This window comes from Podarcis raffonei, chromosome 7, assembly GCF_027172205.1.
Source record: "Podarcis raffonei isolate rPodRaf1 chromosome 7, rPodRaf1.pri, whole genome shotgun sequence".
Classification (NCBI taxonomy): Eukaryota; Metazoa; Chordata; class Lepidosauria; order Squamata; family Lacertidae; genus Podarcis; species Podarcis raffonei.
In genome coordinates this window covers 8,158,807-8,185,076 of record NC_070608.1, presented here as the reverse complement: position 1 = coordinate 8,185,076, position 26,270 = coordinate 8,158,807, and the positions used below count along the sequence as shown (strand labels likewise).

Below are 26,270 nucleotides of genomic sequence, written 5' to 3'. Positions count from 1 at the left end.
AATATATACATATCTATTTGCATACAATTCTTTCTGATTTTTGCAAAATTTCCTCTTATATAATGCCTTTTGTGTGTTATTTTCACTATTATTTGCATTTAAATGCATGCTTTACCCCAGTATATGCATTTGTATACAGTCACTTTAGCACCACAAAATTCAGACAAGTCTCCTAGGAAGAGGATTCCACAGGTGAGGTGCCACTACTGAAAAGGTCCACTCATCATCTGGTGCCTTCCAGATATTTTGGACTACAATTCCCATCATCATCTGCCAGGATGGTCAATGGTCAGAGATGATGGGCGTTGTAGTCCAAAATATCTGGAGGACACCAGGCTGGCAAAGGATGATCTAATTCAACTTTTCCCATGGTCAGCCAGAAGTCCACAACTCAGGCATGAGCATGATGCCCATGGCTAGTTTCTCTGAAGCAACTGGTAAGAAGAGGGACTTTCCCTCATAATGTGGACATCTGATTCACTTCAAAGCACCTGCAACTTTCTTATGCACAAATACATTTACAGAAATCTATTGACTCACCCTCTCTGGAAGAGATCCACATTATGGAATTTGTGCAGCTCCACAGAAAAGTCGACAGTTCCCTGGACCTCCGACATGATGTTTTCAGGTCATCACCTAAAGAGCAGGTGAGAAAGGGAGAAGTTGGTTGGAGAAGCTGGTTGAGCAGATGGCCTATGTGGTCCCAGTGGTGATTGTGCTGGTGTTAGATCTGGAAAGCCTCTAAACCAGTGTTTCCCAAACTTGGGTCTCCAGTTGTTGCTGGACTGTGAGTCACGAAGGCCACTCCCTGCAAGGCCCTTTCCACCTGGACTAGGGTGTGAGGCCCAGACTCACCAGCCCTACTGAAGAGGCTCCAGGTGAGACCAGAGGGACATCACTATGCCTGACAACAAACTCTATTGGATTCTTTTGCCCCATCTTTTTCTGCCTGCCAAACAGCCGTGTCATGCTTATGATACTATTTTACTCTCTTATTAATTATGCCATTTTAAATGTGCATTTTATATTTGACTTCACTTAGCAATGGTGTTGTTGTTTTTAAAATGTTTAAGATTTTTTTTGTTAACTTTGCTTGTGTTAAATATGTATTCTGTAGCTGACTTCCTTAGTAATATAATATTTTACTTTTCTGTTAATTATGTTGCTTTGACTGTATACTCTATATTTGACTTTCTTCAGATTGTTTTATTGATTTTTTATTGATGTTTTGATATACTGTAAACCGCTTTGAGATTTTTCTTAGAAATATAAAGCAGTATAGAAATTAAATAAATAATAATAATAATAATAATAATAATAATAATAATAATAATAATAATAATTCTCATCATCCCTAGCCAGCAGGGCCAGTGGTCAGGGATTATAGTCCAAAAACATATGGAGGCCCAAGTTTGGGAAACACCGCTCTAAACTATAAGTTAGACTTCCTTGCCTGACCCTGGCAGGGAAATCCCATCTCATCCAGCATACGATTTGCTGACAGCAGCCATACACCACCTCTGGAAGCTCACCAGCAGAACTTCAAGGTATCCTCTGTCTCTTGTTGCTCATCCCAGGTCCTAACACTTCAAACATTTGATTAGCAGAAAAATCACACAGCCAGTAGCATAGCATCAGTTGCTGGTGCCTGTGGCAGTGCCCAACCTTTGAATGTGACCCAGAAACTACAACTAATTCAGAATACGGCAGCTAGACTGCTGACTGGAAGCGGCTGCCGAGACCATATAACACCGGTCCTGAAAGACCTACATTGGCTCCCAGTATGTTTCCCAGCACAATTCAAAGTGTTGGCGTTGACCTTTAAAGCCCTAAACGGCCTTGGCCCAGTATACCTGAAAGAGTTTCTCCACCCCCATCGTTCTGCCTGGACACTGAAGTCCAGCGCCGAGGGCCTTCTGGCAGTTCCCTCACTGTGAGAAGCGAGGTAACAGGGAACCAGGCAGAGGGCCTTCTTGGTAGTGGCGCCCGCCCTGGGGAATGCCCTCCCATCAGATGTCAAAGAGATAAACAACTACCTGACATTTAGAAGACATCTGAAGGAAGCCCTGTTCAGGGAAGTTTTTAATGTGTGACATTTTAATGTATTTTTAATCTTTGTTGGAAGCCACCCAGAGTGGCTGGGGAAACCCAGCCAAATGGGCAGGCTGCAAATAATAAATTACTACTACTACTTAATGTGCACACCGGGGCAGGGGGTGCATGGAGGGCACAGGGGACACCAGCCCAGCCCTCACCATGGGAGCGACCCCACCCCCACAGGAGCAAAGTGGGGCTGTGCTGAGCCACCTGTTTGCCTGTGGCCCTTGGTGAGCAGAGAGGAGCATTGGGCCAGGCCAGGCCATGCTGAGGGCGCCTGGATTGTGCCCCTTCAAAAATCGTGTGCCCAGGGCCATTGCCCCCCCGGCACCCTCCACGCTGTGCCCTGCACACAGCCACCCTTGCCAGGTCCATGCCCTTTTCTGTTTTCTATGCATGAAATCCCCTACCAGAATGGTCACTCTTGCCTCTCTTCCTTCAAGTCCCTCCTCAAAGCCCACCTTTTCCAGTTTAGCTTCAAGATGGGGAACCTTAGGCCTGTGGGCCAAATGTGGTCCTACAGGGCTCTCCACCTGGTCCTTAAGTTCTCTCTCAAACCACTCTCTCGCTCCTCAGGCCAAACCCCTGGCTTAGCTTCACATCCCTCCTTAAGTGGTTTTGCCTGTCTGCGGATGTGTCCTTGAACTCTGGTGGTGCTGCTTGCTTGCTTGCTTGCTTGCTTGCTTGCTTGCTTGCTTGGACAGAAGATAGAGAAACATGTTTTGAGCCTATCCTACTACATGAAGGTAAAAATTTACATTCATCCTTCCCCTTTGGCCTCTAGCCTTGCCCTGCACTGGTATTTAGACCCTGGAAGGTTTTCCAGAATGGAATGCAGCCCCTTGTGCTAAGAAAGGTCCTCCATCATTGGTGTATCCTTTGGCCTCCACCACTGATCCTCATTTCCAGATGTCACAGAGCTTTAAATACACACATAATGGCATCTGCCCACCTCCTTTCATGTCCCCCTACCCTGTTACCGCTCCTTCCCTATTTTAGATCCTTAGGGCAGGGACCTGCCTCTTTTTGCCTCCATAACTCTGTAAGGTGCTGTTCACAGCTGTGACACTGCAGGCATTTATTTATTTAGCAAAATTTATATACTGCTTACTGGGGGGGAAAGAAAATTATTACATATGTAAAATGGTATGAAATATTCATTAAAATTACAATAAAACAGACATTAAATATAGGAGGCAGAATAAAATTTGTACAGATGTAGAAGGGGAAAAAAAGGTTAAGAAACATTTTGTTTAGAAGGATGCATGCACACAAAAGCTTATACCCAAAACAAACTTAGTTGATCTCTAAGGTGCTACTGGAATTTTTTTAAAAAATATTTTAATTTATTTTTTTAGACAAGCTTGCATCCAAAGGTCTCAGGGCAGGTTACAGGGTTGTTGTGTTGTGGGTTTTTTTTAAAAGTATTTAAAATAATAATATTGAGAGCAGGTAAAGGATAAATTTATAATTAGGATGATTTGACGAGTTTCCAGTTAATGAGAGATAGAACAAAAGTATCTGGGATAGCTCAGCTGGTAGAATATGAGACTCTTAATCTCAGGATTGCAGGTTTGAGCCCCATGTTGGGCAAAGGTTTCCTGCATATTGCAGTGGGTTGGACTAGATGACCCTTGCGATCCCTTCCAACTCTAAAAGCTATGATTCTATTCTCATGTTATTCTGCATTTAAGTTGCACAGTGAGTGTAGAGAGAGGCTAATTTCCCCCCTATTAAAAGCTCTCCCAGGAGGATCTGTTAATTTGGTATTGTTTTATTTAAAGGTCATTCCTTCCCTTATTCCTGAGAGGGTAGCAATAAATGAATAAATAAATCTGAATTCATTACACACCAGTATAATTTTTTTTCTGCCTTCTTGAGGATATAACTGTTTTAACTGGTTGTACGTTTGTATTTGTGCATTCAGTAATATCAGTCTGTGGCAGTAATTCATTTAATTTTAAGTTACCTATTAAAATCAGCCTAGAGGCAAACCAGGGTCCTATGAATGTGAGGGCAAAAAGTCAGGTCTGATCCTAAACATATTGTTGCAAGCAATTGCAAGAGTCCTCTAGTCCATACCCTCCAATGCAGGAATCACAGCTAATTCCTGGTGCCAGAATGTCAAAGGGGTTGGTGTCTGCCTTCTTCTAAAGGGAGGCCATCCCACCTTTGTGGTGCCAACACATAGAAGGCCTAGCTACCTAGAAAAGTAAAGTTCTAAAATGCAAACTTTAAAAATGCAAAGTTCTTTAGTAATAATAATGATGATGAGCCATCAATGCAGATGTAACGGTTCTCATTTGCCAAAGCTGATAAATTCTGTCTAAAAATGGGCTTTACAGCCAGGAAAAGCCTGCTGAAGATGGATCAGATCACCTGATTGAATATTGAATGCGTCTCCTTCACATATTGTGCAGCTTTGCATTTCATGGGCATGGGGTGAGCAAATGGAAAACTCACCGGCCTTGTGCAAAGGTTTAGCTGAGTGGTGAACTGATCCACCTAAGCTGTAATCTAACATGGTGAATCTGTGACTCACCTGGTGTGGCCTTGTGGCCCCCTGTGCATCTGACCTATGCTTGAAGACCCATGCTTTAAAATAGAATTGTAGAGTTGGAAGGGACCCCAAGAGTATCTAGTCCAACCCTCTGCCATGCAAGAACCACAGCTCAAGAATACCTGACCTTTGTTTGAAAGCCTCTAATGATAAGTATTGGGGACGCGGGAGGCACTGTGGGTTAAACCACAGAGCCTAGGACTTGCCCATCAGAAGGTTGGCGGTTCGAATCCCCGCAATGGGGTGAGCTCCTGTTGCTCAGTCCCAGCTCCTGCCAACCTAGCAGTTTGAAAGCACGTCAAAGTGCAAGTAGATAATAGGTACCACTCCAGTGGGAAGGTAAACGGTGTTTCTGTGTGCTGCTCTGGTTTGCCAGAAGCGGCTTGGTCATGCTGGCCACATGACCCGGAAGCTGTACGCCAGCTCCCTCGGCCAATAAAGCGAGATGAGTGCCGCAACCTCAGAGTCGGCCACGACTGGACCTAATCGTCAGGGGTCTCTTTACCTTTACCTAATGATAAGTATTAAACCCCTAAAAATCACACCAAAAGGGATAGATACATGGTAGATGCCCTGTGTGTGTGGTTTGGCCCAGTCACCAAGCATTAGTGAGATCAAATGTGCAAGCCTTGCAAATTCCACCAACACATGACAAGAACCAGAGAACGAAACGAGAAACACAGAGTATCATTTGCATTAAGAACACCACCATACATTACAAGCGACAAAGAGCAACCTGTTTACTGACCTGACTGCTGCTCAATCTTCCCAGTGTTATTCTTCAGCAAAAAATATAACCCAGCCTCACTATTTTGGTTACACTTGCCTGCTTCTGTTACCAAATCCTTTCCCAAATCATCATCATCATCATCAGGGGCAATGCCGCAGCAAAACAAAACACCCCATGAAACGAGACCATGGCTCAAAAACAGGAGAGCGAGAGAAAGAATTTGCTGTCTCGCTTAGAAAATATGCAAGGCTTCATAATATATTTGTCAGGCACTGTGTTGCATTAGGTTTCCAGCTATGAAGCTGGGATTTGTTTGCCGGTGGAAAAATAATAATAGAACCTTTAGAAAGAAAGAAGAAAAGCAGTCCCCCTCTCCGTTCTGCTTATGAAATATTGTCCCACAGAACGGAATATTTCTCACTCTTTCTCCCTCGCTCTCCCGCTAGCACAAAAATCAATGAAGTCAGATTCGGAGAGGACCAAAATAATGATATGCTGCTTCAGAAATAAAGGGCAACTGTGAGTCATGAGCAAAGACATGCTCGCTTACAATAAAGTGTTTGAAAAAGTGAGCTGAGCAGAGAGATAAGGCATGTTATTTATTTATTTCATACACACACACACACGCAGTTCTCAAGCATGAACTTCCACAGCCCAGCAGCTTGGGCTTTTCCCTTTCTGGAAGTTATTTGTGGCTCATAGGTAAAGGTAAAGGGACCCCTGACAATTAAGTCCAGTCGCAAATGACTCTGGGGTTGTGGCACTCATCTCACTTTACTGGACGAGGGAGCCAGCGTCTGTCCGCTTCTGCAGACAGTTTTCCCGGGTCATGTAGCCAGCATGACTAAGCCGCTTCTGGCAAATCCAGAGCAGTGCACAGAAACGACGTTTACCTTCTCGCCGGAGCAGTACCTATTTATCTACTTGCACTGCATGCTTTCAAACTGATAGGTTTGCAGGAGCTGGGACAGAGCAACGGGAGCTCACCCTGTCACAGGGATTCAAACTGCCAACCTTTTGATCTACAAGCCCAAGCGGCACGGTGGTTTAACCCACAGTGCCACCCACGTCCCTTGTGGCTCATAGCTGCTGATAAATCCAAAGTAGAATATCCACGGTCAATGGCAATATACCATCAGATGCTAAATATTGGAGGGAATGGGCTGCTGCATTTTTGCACCGCTCCAGCATTTCCCCAATGAAAACAGGGATGTCATATTCAATAATAATAATAATAATAATAATAATAATACGCCACCCATCTGACTGGGTTGCTCCAGTCACTCTGGGCAGCTTCCGGCATATATAAAAACATAATAAAACATTAAACATTAAAAAAGCTTCCCTATACAGGGCTTCCTTCAGATGTCTTCTAAAGGTTGCATAGTTAGTTACCTCCTTGGCTCGGGGGTCACATGACTCCATACCCTCCAACATTTTTCTGATGAAAATAGGGACAACCTAAGGGGTGCGGCTGATGCTGTGGTCTAAACCACTGAGCCTTGGGGTTGCTGATCAAAAGGTCATCAGTTCAAATCCCCACAACGAGGTGTGCTCTCATTGCTCAGTCCCAGCTCCTGCCAACCTAGCAGTTCAAAAGCACGTCAAAGCGCAAGTAGATAAATAGGTACCGCTCTGGCAGGAAGGTAAACAGCATTTCCATGCACTGCTCTGGTTCTCCAGAAGCGGCTTAGTCATGCTGGCCACATGACCCAGAAGCTGTACGCTGGCTCCCTCGGCCAATAAAGCAAGACTAGCGCCACAACCCCAGAGTCGGCCACGACTGGACCTAATGGTCAGAGGTCCCTTTACCTAAAGGGACCCTTGACAGTTAAGTCCAGTTGGAAACGACTCTGGGGTTGCGTTGCTCATCTCGCTTTACATGCCGAGGGAGCCGGCGTTTGTCCGCTCCGCAGACAGTTTTTCCAGGTCATGTGGCCAGCATGACTAAGCCGCTTCTGGCGCAATGAAACACCGACACTCACCCCATCGCGGGGATTTGAACCGCCAACCTTCTGATCGGCAAGTCCTAGGCTCTGTGGTTTAACCCACAGCGCCACCCGTGTCCCTAAGGGTCCCTTTACCTTTACCTTTAAGGAAAAGCAAGACATTCCAGGATCAATTCAGAAACTGGGACTGCTTCTGTAAATCTGGGACTGTCACTGGGAAATGGGGACACCTGGAGGGTCTGGTATCTGCACCCAATGAAGTCACTGTATTCTGCATAATGGTCGAGCTGGTCCAGACCTGCAGCTCCATGGCAGAGGAAAGATGGAGCATGAAAGTGTACAATAAATCCAATAAACAACCTTTACATGTTGCCTTTTGCAAGCTAACTGGCCTCTGATTTGGGTCTCGCCCTGCCAAGACCAGAATCCAATTTTCATTGAAAGAAACGCAAAGCCACAGCTGGATGTAAGCAATTTACCACTTTTATTGCTCATAAGATGCTGTGGAACCTGGCTGATCCCTGTGCCGGTGGCTTATTTTTAGCCCAAGCAATCACCGAGGTTAGCAAACATTTATTTCATCCTATTGTTGAGCTGCTCATTTTCTGTTCTCCATCGTAAGAAGGCAAGGCCTGCATGACATGAGTAATTTCTTTAACTCCCAGCTATGATTAATGTTTCCCCAGGTTCCAGAATACTGCAAGGCTTGCCACAGCTGAAAGATCTTGAATAGGGAGATCAAAAATGCTAAGGGCTTTAGACAATTCCTCTTTCCCCAGTTTGGGCACTGTTGGCGGTGTAGATGGTGAACTGCCACCAAAGAGATCCTAGGTTCTTGTGGATAGTGGCAGAGCTCCTGACCAGCCAAAACTATACTGTGCTTCTGTCATGACACCAAGCCGGGAGGGGTAGCTAATGCCACAGAAGACAGAATCAGAATTCAAAATGACCTTAACCTAACAAAATGAATTTCAACAGGGACAAATGTAAGGTTCTGTACTTAGGCAGGAAGAACCAGATGCACTAATATAGGATGGGGGGCACCTGGCTTACTAGTAGTACATGTGAAAAGGATCTAGGGATCTTGGTGGACCACAAGCTTTACATGAGTCAACAGTGTGATGAAGCAGCAAAACAAGCTAATGCTGTTCTAGGCTGCATCAACACAAGTATAGTGTCCAGATCAAGGGAAGCAATGGTACCACTCTTTTCTGCCTTGGTGAGACTACATCTGGAATACTGTGTCCAATTCTGGGAACCTCAGTTTAAGAAGGATATTGACAAGCTGGAATGTGTGCAGAGGAGGGCAACCAAGATGATCAAGGACTGGAAACTAAGTCTTAAGAGATGTGCTTGAAGCAGCTGTGTATGTTTAGCCTGGGAAAGAGGAGACTGAGAGGAGATATGATAGCTATCTTAAGGGCTGTCACATGGAAGAGGGAACATACTTGTTTTCTCCTGCTCTGGAGGGTAGAACTAGAACCAATGGCTCTAAGATTCTATATCAACACAAGAGGGAACTCCTTGTAAGATCCTTCTCTGATATTGCTGAAGGTGATCTATTCAGTACAGTAACACTTCTACTAATGAGGATGCAGTCCACACTCTTATTTATTTAGTACATTTATATACCACCTTTTGGGTCGCGGGTGGCGCTGTGGGTTAAACCACAGAGCCTAGGACTTGCCTATCAGAAGGTCGGCGGTTCGAATCCCAGCAACGGGGTGAGCTCCCGTTGCTCAGCCCCTGCTCCTGCCAACCTAGCAGTTCGAAAGCACGTCAAAGTGCAAGTAGATAAATAGGTACCGCTCCGGCAGGAAGGGAAACAGCGTTTCCGTACACTGCTCTGGTTCATCAGAAGCGGCTTAGTCATGCTGGCCACATGACCCGGAAGCTGTACGCCGGCTCCCTCGGCCAATAAAGCGAGATGAGTGCCGCAACCCCAGAGTCGGTCACGACTGGACCTAATGGTCAGGGATCCCTTTACCTTTACCTTTACACCACCTTTTATTTTCTCAAGGAGCTCAAGGTGGTGTACATGGTTCTACCCCCTCCCCATTTCATCCTCACAGCAACCCTGTGAGGTAGGCTAGGCTGACAGATGGCGACTGGCGCAAGGTCACCCAATGAGCTTCAAGGCTGAGTGGGGATTCAAACCCCGGTCTCCAAGGTCATGATGGTCCAATGCTCCAACCATTATGCCATGTGTGGGTAGGGACTGTCTTGTTTTGATTATCTGCAAGTTGCTCTGGCAGCCTTTATGGCTGAAAATTGAGGTACAAATGCTCTAAATTACAAACAACCAAACAAGAACAGAGCAGGAAGAGCAAACAGTCAATTGCACATTGTAAATTTCCGGGGGGATATTTACAGAGGCCTTTTACAGGTGGCATAGGAAGCAGAGACAGACAAACTTTCACCCACTGTTTCTTTCTGTAGCTGTTTCTTTCTATATCCAACCCGTTTCCCCTAATATAGTCCATTTTTAAATGTTATTTTCATGAGTATATGCATTCCTATATACACTTTATTCTAATATATGCATTTCTTGGTATGCATTATTTGTCTGCAGTACTGCATCGCAAAATTCATTTCGAAGGATGGCTGTGTTCCTGTTCTCATACCGTTTTGGAAATTGCAAACCAGGTACGTGCGCCTTTATGGGCAAAATGCAATCGACTTCTCCCCCATCCCTGGAGCTGGTAATAATAGCTGCAGTCCCAACAGCAGTCAACCTCCCTTTCCCCTTTGTTAAATTTTGCAGTTTCCCCTGCTTCACCAAGACAGGTAGCAAAACATTATTTCGGCATGTTTCATTTTATCTGCTGCGCCATCTGTTTGTGGGGGGGAAGGAGTTAGGAATAGTTTCAGGTAAAAGCACACTGGGGACTTGGTTATGGAGAAAATGAAATTGTGTTAACTGGAACAGGCCCCAGGCTCTAGAGCTGGAATGTGCTGTGGTTAAATGCACCAGGGTCTCTCTTCATTTCCATAGTGCAGTGATTAGGAGGCATAGGGCAGGTGAGTTATCATGTGCTCTCTAGGGCTATATTCACATGGCATTTATTCAATTCCACTGGCATCTCCCTAACTGTTAATTTCCACATTATATTTGAGCTCTCACACAACGTAAACACCACTTCCGAAACTATAGTGGAACATAATGCATATTAAGCACTCATTTCTGTATTATTTGCAAAGATCTATTTTCTGGAAGCAAATAACATGGAAATGAGCACTAAACTTGTGCTATAAAGGTAAAAGGTAAAAGACCTATAAAGGTAAAAGGTAAAAGACAGTTAAGGCCAATCAAAGGCAACTATGGGGTTGCGGCGCACATCTTGCTTCAGTCCGAGGGAGCTGACGTTTGTCCGAAACAGCTTTCCGGGTCATGTGGCCAGCAGGACTAGACCACTTTTGGCACAATAGAACACCGTGACGGAAATCAGAGCGCACGGAAATGCCGTTTACCTTCCCGCCACAGCGGTACCTATTTATCTACTTGCACTGGCGTGCTTTCGAATTGCTAGGTTGGCAGGAGCTGGGACAGAGCAATGGGAGCTCACCCTGTCGCAGGGATTCAAACCACCAATCTTCTGATCGGCAAGCCCAAGAGGCTCAGTGGTTTAGACCACAGCGCCACCTGCAATGTAGAGCTGGAAGGCACCCCACAGTAATCTAGTCCAACCTCCTGCAATGCAGCGACCACAGCTAAAGAATCTCTGGCAGATGGATTTTAAACCTTTGTTTAAAATTCTCCAATGAAGTTCCAGAAGTTGCTTTGACATCACACGAAAGCTCAAATATAATGTGGAATTTAATAGTTGGAAAAAAGTCATGAAAACAGACTAAACTAAAATCAAACTTATGGAATACGCAGAAATGGCGAAACTCATGGGAAGACTCAGAGACAATGACAATAAAGACTTTTAAAAAGACTGGGAACTGTACATGCTGTATTTACAGAAATACTGGAAAGAAATGGACTCACTAGCAGGGTTCGAGTAAACACTTACAACTAAGAAAACAAGTGTAAAGGTTAAGAGATAATAATATGGAAATTAATGAAATGTAAGATGTAATTTGAAGAAAATCTGGTTTAAGAGCATTTAGCTAAAAGATGAAAAGTAAGATAGAAAAAATAAGCAGAAGTAGCAAATTGTTAGGGATGTGGGTGGTGCTGTGGGTTAAACCACAGAGCCTAGGACTTGCCGATCAGAAGGTTGGCAGTTTGAATCCCCACAATGGGGTGAGCTCTCGTTGCTCGGTCCCTGCTCCTGCCAACCTAGCAGCTCGAAAGCACGTCAAAGTGCAAGTAGATAAATAGGTATCATTCTGGTGGGAAGGTAAACGGCTTTTCCATGCACTGCTCTGGTTCGCCAGAAGCGGCTTAGTCATGCTGGCCACATGACCCGGAAGCTGTACGCCAGTTCCCTCAGCCAATAAAGCGAGATGAGCGCCGCAACCCCAGAGTCGGCTACAACTGGACCTAATGGTCAGGGGTCCCTTTACCTTTACCTAGCAAATTGTTAAAGAACCAGAAGGATAAGTTGAGGGAAGTCATGGGGTGGGGTGGGGTGGGGTGGGGGAGTTTTGTTTTGTAAAAATATGATAAATGTGTTGAAGATTAAATTGTAAAATCAAATAAAAAAATTATAAAGAAAACAGCCTAAACTTCTCCGTGAATGCTAGGTGTTTTGGAGCTCTAACCAGAAGTGTGGAGTCACAAATAGACAGAAGCTTTGCATGACATAACGAAAGGACAGGAAGGGAAGGAGAAGTGAACCCAAGTCATTTAGCAAAGCAGGGGAGGCTCCAAACTTGAAAGTGAATTGACCGCTACAAACAGCAGCACATTCCAACCTCCCAGCTGTAAGCACAAATGAAATGTTTCCCATGTAAGCAATCAATTTGCTTCGTGCGCCACATCGGTAGACTGAAACAAACACGGACACCAGCAACCCTGGGAGGGAGGGATTTCCACAAGAATATCTATTTGCAGCAAAGCACAAAACCCTTCATGAGGAACAGCATCTCTCTTGTGGTGCCAGAAGTTACTCGAGCTTCTCGAGATAACAGCATTTTCTTATACATGGGCAAGTCAGATGCCCCCTGCATTGGACTAGATGAACCTTGGGTCCCTTCTATGATTCTATGAAAATACAAAGAATGGGATTAGAATTTGTTTCTAATGCACTTTTTGAAATAAGTGCCAGCACCAAGGGTTGGCAACATTAAGCACCTGTTGAGGACTGAATCCTCAGGGACCAGACTAATCTCTGTGGAGCCTCCTTACTCTCCTGCTCCTCTCCTCTGAGAGCCAGTGTGGTGTAGTGGTTAAGAGCGGTAGACTCGTAATCTGGTGAACCGGGTTTGCTTCCCCGCTCCTCCACATGCAGCTGCTGGGTGACCTTGGGCTAGTCACACTTCTTGAAGTCTCAGCCCCACTCACCTAGCAGAGTGTTTGTTGTGGGGGAGGAAAGGAAAGGAGAATGTTAGCTGCTTTGACACTCCTTCAGGTAGCGATAAGGCGGGATATCAAATCCAAACTCTTCTTCTTCTCTTCCTTGTGACTGCTACCTGTGCAACCATCCTCTCCAAGTGAGCGGCCAGGCAGAGGAGCAAGGAGAAAGAGCAGGAACATGCTCTGCACACCCTGTCTCTATATGGACATAAGAAGAACCCTTCTGGATCTAGGAGAAGTCCCAATTAGTCCAAAATACTGTTCTCAGAGTGCTCAGTCAGATGCCTCTGGGATTCCTAGTGAATAGCATATAGTTGCATCAAAGTAGGATTCTCAGCACCTAAATATAGAAGCCTGTTGCCTCCGGCAGTAAAACAGAGGTATCATGGCTAGTAGCTGCTCATTTTGCTGAACATCTGAGCTCCAATTTCAGTTGGGCACTGCCTGCAGAACATTTGGGAGCCTTAGAGAAGGGGCACATTCAGTAGATCTCCTTCTCTGAATGTGCCTTCCCCACTCTGTATGCGAGAGATCTGGAGAATCCTGTGGTCCCTGGAACAACTTCCCAGGCAATGTAGGACCGCAGCCTTAGACTTGCACTATCAGAAGTAATGCATAAATTGAAATGCAACCACCTTTCAGAATTCCCACTTCTCCATATGTTGCAATGCAATTCTCCAGCTGAATATTGTATACAAAGATGCATATCCCAGGCATTAAAAATTTGTATATTACTGAAAATAGCATATTAGAAGAAATCACTTTGCAAAAGATTTTGGGCAAATTGAATAAGAAATTAGGAGAAATCCACACTAGAATGCTGGTGAATTTTCTTCTGGAAAATCACAAAATAATAATAATCACAAATGGGTGCGTAAATGTGGAGAATATAACTTTGGACTGGACAAATGAGAGATTGAGAGAAACAGATATTGACAGGTTCACCCATCCTCATACAGGACATCATAATTCAGAGGAAGATATAAGAGTATGGAGGACACATCAAGGAAGAAAACTGCTTTCAGCCTCTCATGCATCATGTCTGACCATCTTGTAGAATATTCACAATAAACACACGAGACGTAACTGGCTGTGTTCTTAGATAAATAAGGTATACTATTCATTGTATCCAATTGTAAATTTCAACAGAAGTAACTCATAAAGTTCAACAAACGAACAAAGCAGAAGACCCAGTGGATCAGATCATTCTCCAGTCAGTTCATGCATAAGGTCAATCCATGTAATGGTGTCTATTCTACCTGTCTGTTCATAAAGTCCAAACATTCCACATGAAAAGTTGTTACAGTTCCACAAAATCCTTTCACAGAGTCTAGACAAGGATTTCACGTGGATTGTTTGGACTTATTGAGGATGCTTTATGTGACCATAGGTTTGTTTGTTGTTGTCATCTTGTAGGCATGGGGAACCTGTGGCCCTTCAACTATTTCCCATCAGTTCCAGCCAGTATGACCAATAATCCGGAATACTGGGAGTCTGTCTGGAGGGTCTGCCAGTTGTGAACTGCCCTGTGGTCTTCAGAAGAAGGGCAGTCTACAAATTTAATAAGCAACAACAACAATGAATGCAACAAATAGATACATTTTCCCAATATACCACAGGGCGGGTCCAGATAAGCAGCAGAATGTGTGCTTGCATGCATAGGGTCAACCCACAACATCTCTGTTGTAATAGGATCTCAAGGAACAGGTCTGAGCATGGACAAAGTTGTTGCTTGCCAATAGCAGCTAGTGTTCTAGGGCAAAGTCACTTTCCACATACCAGAGTTACCGCATCTTACCTGAATGAAGCCGGGGGGGGGGCACAGTGGCTGTGGTAATGAAGTGGGGAACAGCAAAGTCAGGCTATATAAGCACTGCTCTTGGGCAGGTGGCTTTGCCACACCACAGTGGCCGCTGGAGCAGGGAACTCAGCACTGGGCTAGGCAGACCAGTAGGCTGATTTGGGTGGCACTGTGGTCTAAACCACTGAGCATCTTGGGCTTGCCGATCAGAAGGTCGGCAGTTCAAATCATTGCAACAGGGTGAGCTGCTGTTGCTCTGTCCCAGCTCCTTAAAACCTAGCAGTTTGAAAGCATGCAGTGCAGGTAGATAAACAGGGTCCACTGCGGTGGGAAGGTAAATGGCATTTCCGTGCGTTTTCATCGCAGTGTGCCATTGCGCCAGAAGCAGTTTATTCATGCTGGCCACAAAACCCAGAAAGCTGTCTATGGACAAACGCCGGCTTCCTCGGCCTGAAGCGAGATGAGCGCCGCCACCCCATAGTCACCTTTGACTGGACTTAACCATCCAGGGATCATTTGCCTTTACCTTACCTTCAGTTTCCAGTACCTTCTCGGAAGAAAAGCAGCAGCGATAGATTTGGATCACTGCCGTTTGCTCTGAGTCACTGGGGAAAGCTCTACAGGAAGCTCTGTAGATGCTTACAGCTTAGCATTTATGAAGCAATTTGCAGTGTTCAAACATGTATGCAGCCTCAAGATGCTTGGAGGAGAGGTGGGACCCAAATAGCAAATGAATATTTATAGGAGAGAGCTGCAAGCGAGCATACCCAGCAACATTTGAAGATTTTACGATCTCCAACAGTGAATATCGAGGGTGGTCCAGCAACATTTCCTTGTGTGTATGCTAGCTCCCTTGCATAGCAGAGGGACAATCGCACAGCCTAAGCATTGAAAGGATCAAGTTGCACATGGCCGGTGGCAATAAAACACTCATGGAAGCAGTAAAGCTCAATCAAGCATTGTTTACTTGAAAGGCAGTATCATTCTTGATGGTAGAAGACTATTTACAACTTTAAGGTAAAGGTAAAGGGACCCCTCAAAGTTAAGTCTGGTTGCGAATGGCTCTGGGGTTGCGGCGCTCACCTCACTTTACAGGCTGAGGGAGCCGGCATTTGTCCGCTTCCGCAGACAGTTTTTCCAGGTCATGTGGCCATCATGACTAAGCCGCTTCTGGCGAAGCCAGAGCAGCACACAGAAGCACTGTTTACCTTCCCGCCGGAGCTGTATCTATTTATCTACTTGCATTGCATGCTTTTGAACTGCTAGGTAGTCAGGAGCTGGGACCGAACAACAGGAGTTCACCCCGTCGCGGGGATTTGAACCACTGACATTCCAATCGGCAAGTCCAATCGGCACAGTGGTTTAAACAACAGCACCACCCGCATGCACTTTTACAACTTTACTACCACATAAATAGTAAGGCACACTTCCGTTCTACATGCTGTCTGCACTCAACTCAATGGTCTCTCCCCTGCAGGAATCGCGCAAATCTGCAGATATGTGCTCCTCAGCTATTTATTACTGATGTAGACTAAACAATCTTGCACTTAGATGCTTCAAGAATCTTCTCATGGTTTCTGGAAACGAATGGATCTTTCTCACTTACCCTAACATCATTTACTATAAGAGCTTGCAGAGGAGGAAGGAATGGAAACTTGTGCATCCTTAGCTTTCTTTAAAGAAAAAAAAAAGCACTTGATATTTATGAAAAGGAGTATGGGAAAAACTAGGGGCGAGGATGTAGCATGGATGAATGCAAAAAATAAATTAATAGAGGGAGCCGTTGAATAGCATAGAGTCTTAGACCCACACATCAAATTCGTATGGCAGTAATCCTGTAGGCTCTTTGAAGCTGGATAATGGGAGCCGTTTTGACAGATTCTGCCTTTCAGATCTGACAGCTGCTTTGGCATGTTTGCATATGCCTTCTTTCAATACCACACAGTGCTCAAAACAAGCACCAAGGGTATCTCTTTTGTGGCATTTCCTCAGCCAGGATGGAGCAGACTTCCTTTTTGGAGCAGAACCTCAGTTGGTCACATCTGCAATGTACATTTTGAGCACAATTTCAAGCACATGGTATGTCCCCTGGGAATTGTAGTTCACCCCTCTCACAGGACTACAGTTCACAGCACCATCGTGTTGTGTGCTTTCAATGGGTGCTGCTTTAAGTGGATGGCATGGATGTGCCCACAGAAGATCTCAAGAGAGAAAGACCATCTTGAACCCTATTGCCCTTCTTGGGTTTAAAGATCTGCAGAGGAGTGCCTCTTGGTAGTTCCTTCACCCTCAGAAGTGCAGAGAATGGTTGAAGACAACCTGTTCTTTCTTCTGTAGTGGAACCCAATGTCGTTTACATGGGGTTTCCAAGCAGTCATCCCTCCAGAAACTAACCAGACCCAGATTTCTTAGCTTCAGCAAGATGGTGGCCTCAAGTGCTTCCTACAGATCATACACTGGAACTAAGTTAGCCCAGCCAGTGAGCAAGAATTCTGCCAGAGGGAATTTATGGCTCTCCAGAAGTCTGTTAATCCTAGGAACTAAGACACTCCATGTTGAGAGTTTCTGGAGGACAGCAGGAAAAGTGTTGGTCAGTGGCTGGCCAGTGCCACATGGCCTTCCAGACAGCTTTTGCTGCCTTTCAATGTTGCAACATCTAAAATGTGATGCTCCCTCCCCACAGGGTTGTGCCTAACATCTTCATCAAACAATTTTCCCAGTATGCACATCTTAACTGGTATTTCATTTTGTGGGACCCCCACCTCTGTAACTGACTTTATACTGTTCCATTCCACCTGGAGTAGCTTTACGAGTTCTGCAACTGCATAATTCATAGAATCATAGAACGGTAGAGTTGGAGGGGATCCTAAGGGTCATCTAGTCCAAACCCCTGAAATGCAGGAATCTCATTTGAAGCATCCATGACAGACAGTGATCCAACCTCTGTTTACAACCTCCAATGAAAGAGAGCCCACAACCTCCCAAGGAAGTCCATTCCCTGTAGAACATCACTTAATGCCAGAAAGTTCTTCCTGATGTTTAGTCATCATCTCCCTCCCTCCCTCCCTCCCTCCCCCCTCTCATAACTTGTAGCTATTAGCTTGTGTCCTACCCTCCAGAACTGGAGAAAACAACCTTGCCCCATCTTCCACGTGATAGCCCTTGTGATATTTGAAGATGGCTATCATATTTCCTCGCAGTCTCTTTTCCAGGCTACACATACCCAGTTCCCTCAACTGTTCCTCATAAGGCTTGGTTTTCAGACCTTTGATCACCTTAGTCCTTTGCACACACTCCAGCTTGCCAATATCTTTCTGAAATTGTGGCACCCAGAACTGGACACAGGACTCCAGGTGTGACCAATTGTTGTATCTTTTTTATATAATACTATGTTCTGTTGCTGAATCCCAGCCCTTGGAACTTATGGCAAAGAGCCAGGAAAAAAGAAGAAGCCAACAACCTACAAGCAAACAAGTAAATACATGTTGGCCCCAATCCACTCTGAGCTTGTTAACACCAGTGCTCTGAAAGCTGCTGACATTCTGTAGTATAATCCTAGTATAATGTCTTCCTTGTGACTCAGTCCTCTCACCACCTCCTCCCCCAGGACTTTATTTTATTTTATTCTGATCATTTTATTCTTTTTGCCAGCCGGCGCTTCCAACCAAACTCCCAAGGTCAGCTTCACATTGCCAAGCATCTTAACATTTCAGGGTGCATCGCTTTCTCTCCGAACGTTTCATCCTGCCTACCTCGATCTGTGCAAACGGCACGTGAGATAAAAGGGCAGATAGAATGAAGCACACATTATGCAAAACACACGTGCGCACACTTGTCTCCCGGTACCTCGGATGACCTCTAGCCCGTGGTAATTAACGGAATTAATGTCTGCTGCAGGAATATAAAACATGCGAAGCGGCAAAGGGCTGGAACAAAGCCCAGCAGAAGGCTTATACAAAGAGGATGTTCTGATCCTTGCAGTCAACAATTCTCCTCTGACGTGTATGTATATATAAAAAAGGGATTGTGGGTGGGTGGGGAAAGTTGCCATAGATTCAGTGTTTGAGCTGTTTTTGGATTCCCTCTGGAGCCCAGTTATGGGGGGGGGGTAAATATTTAAGCCACGAGTCAGGAACCTCAGGCCTGTGGGCCAAATTTCAACCCTCCAAGCTTTCCATCTGGCTCTCATGACTCGTACCAGGTCACACCCTTTCCTGTCCCTGCTCTGCACCCTCCTGGATTGTTTTCATCTGATTGGAATGTGTCATTGAATTCTGTCAAGGCCTTATGCTATCCTAGATGAAAGAAAAGGGCTGTATGAGTGTGTAGAAACTCTGCAGAGATAACATTTGCATGCCCATTTTTACCTCCAGCCTTGTCCACCTCTGGCCCCTGGAAAGCTGCCTAGATAGGAATGTGGCCTTCAGGCTGCTAAATGTCCCTCACCCTTGATCTATGCTATGCATATGGGAATTTCCATCATATAAAGCTCATCTGAGTGCTCCTTACCTCCTGCCAAAAGACCTAGTAGCTAATTTCGCTGCAATTTGGCAGGCTTAATCTACTCTGAAGGGGCTCCTGTGCCAGTAAATTTCACCCACTTTGGCCAAAAGGGGGAAAGTTATAGCCGTTTTTAGACTCCCCGTTATAGTGAACACCAGGAGGGAGGCTTTTGAGTGAAGGAGAAGCTGGAAGTGGGCAGATGCCTGCAAAACTTCAGGCTGTAGTAACACCCACCCACACCTTGACCTGGATTGATTATGGCAACAGTCTTAGATTGATAAAGATCAGGGCTTGTGTGTGTTTTTTCAGCCAGAGCTCAGCTCCGGCACCTTTCAAGTGGGAGCCATTGCCATTCTAAGAGAACAAGTGAGATGTTCATGGTGAGCTCTGGCACCTCTTTTCTAGAAAAATAGCACTGATAAAGATCCAAGCTGTAGTAATTCCCCCACCTGGAATGATTATGGCAATGACCCCAGATTTACAAAGCTTTGAGCTGTAGTAGCCCCCAAGTCCAGGATTGGTTATGGAAATGGTTTCAGAGTTATAAAGCTTGAAGCTGTAGTGACTCATAGTTGGGAACTATGAGTTGGGGCTGGTTATTACAAAGGCCTCAGATTTGTAAAGCTTTGAGCCGTTGTAAACCACCAAGCTGGACTGGTAATCAAGATTTATAAACTTTCAGGGTGTAGTAACTCCCCAGTGCCCAAGTTGTTGTTGGTGCTGGCCTCAAATTTGGCTCACCATGAGGGAAATTCTCAGACATTCTAACTGTTACAGAAATTCTCAGCAGTGCTAAAACACATGCCTAAAAAAAGAAGATAAACTATCTGGGGGAAGAATGAAAAACCTGTCAAATGTGTTTAAACAGCATCAACATTTACAATTTTAAATGCTCGTGTTGTAGGCAAGATGTAAAAACTGGAATATGGCTACAAATGGAAAGACTCCAAGACTATGGGTGAAGCTTAAAGTGCAATTATCAGAGAGGAGGCCCCAGAGGACATAGGACTTGCTGGTATGACCAGGATGTCCAGATCACTCTATGCTAAGGCTGAACTAAACCAGAGATGGGGAATCTGTGGCTTCCCAGACTCCAATTCTCATCAGTCCCAGCCAGCAAGGCCAATAGTCAAGGATGAAGGGAACTGGAATCCAACAACTACAGGGCTACAGGTTCCATATCCCTGAACTTAACATTGGAAGTTTTAAAGCAGAAGTTGGAGGGCCACCTATCAGGGATATTGAAATTTCCTTACACTTCCAATCAGCTGATAGCTCCTCCATATGCCCTGTTCCAAGAGACATTCAGAGCAGGGGGACACATCCATCCATCCATCCATCCATCCATCCATCCATCCATCCATCAATCCATCCTAGGGCTGTGCACTGGATTTGGCTGAAGCCCACATCCAAACAGAGTCAGTGGGATCTGGGCTTGGGCTGTGATGGTTCAAGACAGACCCAGGTTGCCTCACGTCAGTCTGGGCTGTCCAGAGTAATCTGGAATTGGTAGGTGTCAGTGCAGCAAGGCTGCAGGGAAGACACTTCTTGTTGCTGGAGACTTTTAAATTTCCTTTTCCATACCAGCACAACTGATCTCCATATCTACTCCATCAAAGGGGGCAGTGAAACACACGGAGAGAAGTCTGCTCCAGATACTAATGATTATCTGTTCCAGGGTTTCAAAGCTGGTTTATCACATCCAAGTGGGTGTGTTGGACAATGAATGTACAGACAATCAGGGAAGGCACTTCTGAAGCAGCACCCAGCAGGATTGAACCCTCCTGCTCTCAGACTCAGCAGCTCCTTCCGCCACTCCACTGTATGTTTAATCAGGGTTTTAACTACCACCCCAATCGATTCAGAGAGACCCAAGTCTGATGTTCTTTGGGTCAGCCAGGGTTGGGGACAATCTGGGCCTCCAGTTGGTGGCATAGGGAAAGTGTGTACAGCCCTAATACAGACAGACAAAATTTTATTTTTGAGTTGGAGGGAAGAAGCATGGTGGAATATTGAAGAGGGGGGTGCAAATCTTGTAACCTTCTAAAAGAGCAGCTAAGGGGGAAATCTCAAAGACAGGGGCAGCCCTCCATTCAAGCACTGGAGTGGGTTCCTTTGAAGGTGTTTAGACCTGACTTTTACATAATCTAAAGCACACTTTGAGCAGTGTCAGAATAAAAGATGCTTCCAGTTTTAATTCAGGGTAAAGCTGGTCTGGCCATTCCTAGAATTTAGCAGGCAGGCTTCAAGATCCTACCAATCCCACCAGAAAGGGAATATAAATTTGCATCTGAAGCTTTAATTGCCCGAGATGCCGCATTTTTTCCTTCATTTAAGAATGACTCATGCAAGAACCATTTTCTCAGCATAATCAATTTTGGCACAGTATTTCATTTTATTCTGAACTGGGAGCGAATGTGTCTTTTTCTAAAAAAATAAAATGAAACATGCGCCAATGAGATCCCGTTATGCAGAATGTCACTGAAGGCTACGGGCCATTTCTGAAGAGAGCAGAAACAGATACACATAACAGTTGTGCTGTTGGTATGAGACCACTTTATAAGAATAAATCAGTCGGTCTAAGTCCAGGTGGGCTTGCTTTTCACATGCATTTTCACCCACTGTAAAAAAACAGCCTCCAATCAGTATTTATTGGGGGGGGGGAGTGCCAGAAATTGGTGAAAAGCTTCGCCAGAGACCCAGGGCTAGTTCTAGGAATACATTACAGGTGGATAGATTTTGATGGAACATTAAGAGAAATTCCCAGTTAGGGGTGGTGAGCTCTCTCTCTTTGCCAGTCTTCAAGCAGAGGCTGGGCAGCCATCCGTTGGGAATACTTAAGCTATGAGTGTCCTGCATCAAGCAGGGAGTTCGGCTACATGGTCTACAAGGCCTCTGCCAACATCATTACTCAATTATTATATAGGGGCAGCAACTGATGAAGTATTGGAGATGGAGCCACAACACCACCTACTCGGTTGGTGGCCACTGTCCTGCACTCCTTCCCTGCCTTAATAATAATAATAATAATAATAATAATAATAATAATAATAATAAATTTTATTTATATCCTGCCCTCCCCAGCCGAAGCCGGGCTCAGGGCGGCTGACAACAATAAAACAGTACAAAAGTACAGCACAAACAACACTCTAAAATCATTCATTATAAAATTAATTCAAATCAAGCCACTGGCAACCATTGTGCCAGAGCTCCACGAAGATTGCCGAGGGAGGGAGTCAGGCTGTGCCCTGACCAAAGGCCTGGTGGAACAGCTCTGTCTTGCAGGCCCTGCAGAAAGATGTCAAGTCCTGCAGGGCCCTAGTCTCTAGTGACAGAGCGTTCCACCAGATCAGAGCCACAGCCGAAAAAGCCCTGGCTCTAGTTGAGGCCAGCCTAACTTCTCTGTGGCCTGGGACCTTCAAGATGTTTTTATTTGAAGACTGTAAGTTTCTCTGTGGGGCATACCAGGAGAGGCGGTCCCGTAGGTACGAGGGTCCTAGGCCGTATAGGGCTTTAAAGGACTCAGAACTCAGCAAGCATGAGGATGGTGACAAAAGTAGAGGGTGGTGACAAAAGTTGAGTTAGTTGGCTCTGCCTGTCATGTGCTCTAGGGACACTCACTGTTAGTCTCTCTGCACTCCACCCTATCAGTACAAATGGGCACCAGCCACCACTGCTGTAAAGAGGGAGCTGCAGATACCTATTAGAAGAGAAGAAGAAGAGTTTGGATTTGATATCCCGCTTTATCACTACTTGAAGGAGTCTCAAAGCAGCTAACATTCTCCTTTCCCTTCCTCCCCCACAACAAACACTCTGTGAGGTGAGTGGGGCTGAGAGACTTCAGAGAAGTGTGACTGGCCCAAGGTCACCCAGCAGCTGCAGAAGGAGGAGCGGAGACACGGACCCGGTTCACCAGATTATGAGACCACTGCTCTTAACCACTACACCACACTGGCTCCTGTTTATGCAAGCGTCACCTTGTGGAGGTGATTTTAATTGGGGAAATGGCACCAGAGGAAAAGGTTAAATATCCCATCCTCCAGTTCAATAAAACTGACAGGTCGTCTCCCCATTGTGCATTTGAGTTTAAAATCAGTTCAATCACGGACCTCCTGCATAGTTTGTAGTTTGGTCCTTAAATGGCTTTGGGCTTTCTATCACTTGTGACCCAGCTTTAGCCTTAGCAGGCAAATGAGATCTTAGCTCAATAGCCAGCCCATGTTGTCTGCAGGGCAAAAGGATCTTGTTAAGATTTTCTCACCCACCAGCATTCTCCAGAGCAGGAGAATTTAGCAGCTGGTGTCTCAGTTGGAGACGCACGATTATAATTTATGCATGCACTGCTAGACTCTGACACCAAGAACTTATGTATCCCAAGAGCAGCAAATGTGGTTAAGTGCAGAATCACTGCCTAAAGCAAAGTTTCAATTTTTTATTGGGTCCCAGCAGAGAGAAGCAGCCAATAAATGTGGAACAAAGAAGAAGAAGAAAACTGGGGTGGGAGGTTAAGACTCAGAACTTTTTCAGGAGGTCTCTCCCCATGCATAATGATACGAACAATGAAAGGCGATAGCTCAGTCAGTAGAGCATGAGACTCTTAGACTCAGGGTTATGGTTTTGAGACCCATGTTGGGTGAAAGATTCCTGCATCGCAGGGGGCTGGACTAGATGACCCTCGTGGTCCCTTGCAACTCTACGATTCTATAATTCTATGACAATAGCTACATAAGGAGAGCCTTCATCAGATATTGCAATCACATCTTCTCTGTGACTTTCTTCACACACTGCCAGGGTAAAATTTGGAAACTAGGTGCATGTGAATGGGATCAGATGTATGGGCTTTCCAGTGCGCAAATACTCTACACAATACCGGGGGTAACACTCAAACTTGGGACCATTCAATGAAGTTGAATGATGGAAATGTCAAGGCGGACAAAACAAAGTACTGCTTCAAAGAGCACACAATTGAACTGTGGAATTTGCTTCCAGAAGATGTACGGTGGTACCTCGGGTTAAGAACTTAATTCGTTCTGGAGGTCCGTTCTTAACCTGAAATTGTTCTTAACCTGAAGCACCACTTTAGCTAATGGGGCCTCCTGCTGCCGCCGCGCCGCCAAAGCACGATTTGTGTTCTCATCCTGAAGCAAAGTTCTTAACCCGAGGTAATATTTCTGGGTTAGCGGAGTCTGTAACCTGAAGTGTATGTAACCTGAGGTACCACTGTACTAATGACTGCCGACTTGGAAGGCTTTAAAAGTGGATTAGACAATTCAGGGAGGATAAAGACCATCCATAGGACAACACTTGCAACTTGGGAATGGACAACTTAGAGACGTAGACTTTGTTTGAATAAATATGACAACATTTGGAATGAGTTTATACAGAATGTAGAATAGTAATATCTACTTATGTATTAGGATAACGACACTATATCAGTTTAAATAAGAATGAAAGGCAGTATATTACATTACATTACATAGAAGCATAGACTCTTAGAGTTGGAAGGGACTCCAAGGGTCATCTAGTCCAACCCCCTGCAATGCAGGAATCTCAGCTACAGCATCCATGACAGAGGGCCATCCAACCTCTGATTTATTTCTAACAATCTGTTTAAAAACCTCCAAGGAAGGAGAGTCCACAACCTCTCAAGGGAGTCACTGCTGAACAGCTCTTACTGTCAGAATGTTTTCCCCTGAATGTTTAGTCGGAATCTCCTTTCTTGCAACTTGAAGCCTTTTGAGTCCTACCCTCCAGAGAAGGAGAAAACAAGCGTGCTCTCTCCTCCATGTGACAGCCCTTAAGATATTTGAAGATGGTTATCATATCTCCTCTCAGTCTCCTCTTTTCCAGGCTAAGCATACCCAGCTCCTCAACCATTCCTTGGTTTCCAGACCCTTGATCATATTGGTTGCCCTTCTCTGCACATGTTCCATCTTGTCAATATCCTTCTTAAATTGTGGTGCCCAGAATTGGACACGGTATTCCAAGTGTGGTCTGACTAAGGCAGAAGAGAGTGATGGTATTACCGTACTTCCCTTGATCTGGATACTATACTTCTGTTGATGCAGCCTAGAACACTATTAGCTTGTTTTGCAGCTGCATCACACTGTACTGTTCTTGGGGGACTCCCTGGTCCTGAATGGGGTAACTGTCCCATAAAGCCAGGCAGAGGGCCTTCTCAGTAGTGGCACCAGTCCTGTGGAACGCTCTCCCACCAGATGTCAAAGAGATAAACAACTACCTGACATTTAGAAGACATCTGAAGGCAGCCCTGTTTAGGGAAGTTTTTAATGTGTGATATTTTAATGTATTTTTAATCTTTGTTGGAAGCTGCCCAGAGTGGCTGGGGAAGTTGTTGTTGTTGTTGTCGTCCGCCAAGATGCCAAGATCCGTTTCTCATGTGTTGTTAGTAAGCCAAGTGTCCCCCATCCTATATTTGTGCATCTGGTTCTTCCTGTCTAAGTGCAGAACCTTACATTTGTCGCTATTGAAATTCATTTTGTTAGCTTGCGTCCAGTTCTCCAATCCGTTAAGGTCATTTTGAATTCTGTCAGCTGAGGCATTACCTACCTCTTCCCCCACCCACACTTTGTTCTTTCCTCCCCTCACTCCCCCCTTTTTCTTCTCTGTGTCATTTTCAATAAAGTATTAATATGGAGGAGGAGGAGGAGGAGGAGGAGGAGGAGGAGGAGAGGAAGAAGAAGAAGAAGAAAGAAGAAGAAGAAGAAGAAGAAGAAGAAGAAGAAGAAGAAGAAGAAGAAGCAGCAGCAGCCATCTATTGCTACTAGCAAAAATATCTATGATTCTCCCGCCACTATCATAAGGAACATGCCTCTGAAGACCAGTTGCAAAAAATCCCAAGTGGTCAAGGGAGCAAGTGGGCAAGTGTTACTCTTATGTCCTGCTTGAGGGTTCCCATGGGCATCTAGTTGACCACCATAAAAACAAAATTCTGGACTAAGAAGGCCATTGGGGCTCTTCTTATGTTCACATGTGCTTACGGCACTGAGAGCTATACTGCTGTGGTGATATTTTAAGGGGCCCAAGGTTAGAACTGTGGGATGTAATCCACAGGGAGCAGTCAAATACAACATTCCTTGTTTTCCTAGAGTGGACATGCAAGGGGATGTTTGTCCAGCCAGTCGAAACTTCCTGTTTCCTCCTGG

At 45.1% G+C, this 26,270-nt stretch overlaps 1 protein-coding gene across 3 annotated transcripts in view; it reads right to left on the bottom strand.

Annotated features, from left to right (window-relative positions):
- The window catches only part of FAM135B (family with sequence similarity 135 member B), a 151,205-nt gene that overhangs the window by 91,950 nt on the left and 32,985 nt on the right, over positions 1-26,270 (bottom strand). For 2 of the 3 annotated variants that reach the window (XM_053395235.1, XM_053395234.1), the window contains exon 2: positions 541-636. In XM_053395235.1, the coding sequence (XP_053251210.1) occupies positions 541-617 (77 nt within the window). In that variant the 5' untranslated portion in view covers positions 618-636. Of the gene's footprint in view, positions 1-540; positions 637-5,405; positions 5,814-26,270 lie in introns of those variants that run through there. The other variant, XM_053395236.1, reaches the window with a different exon arrangement.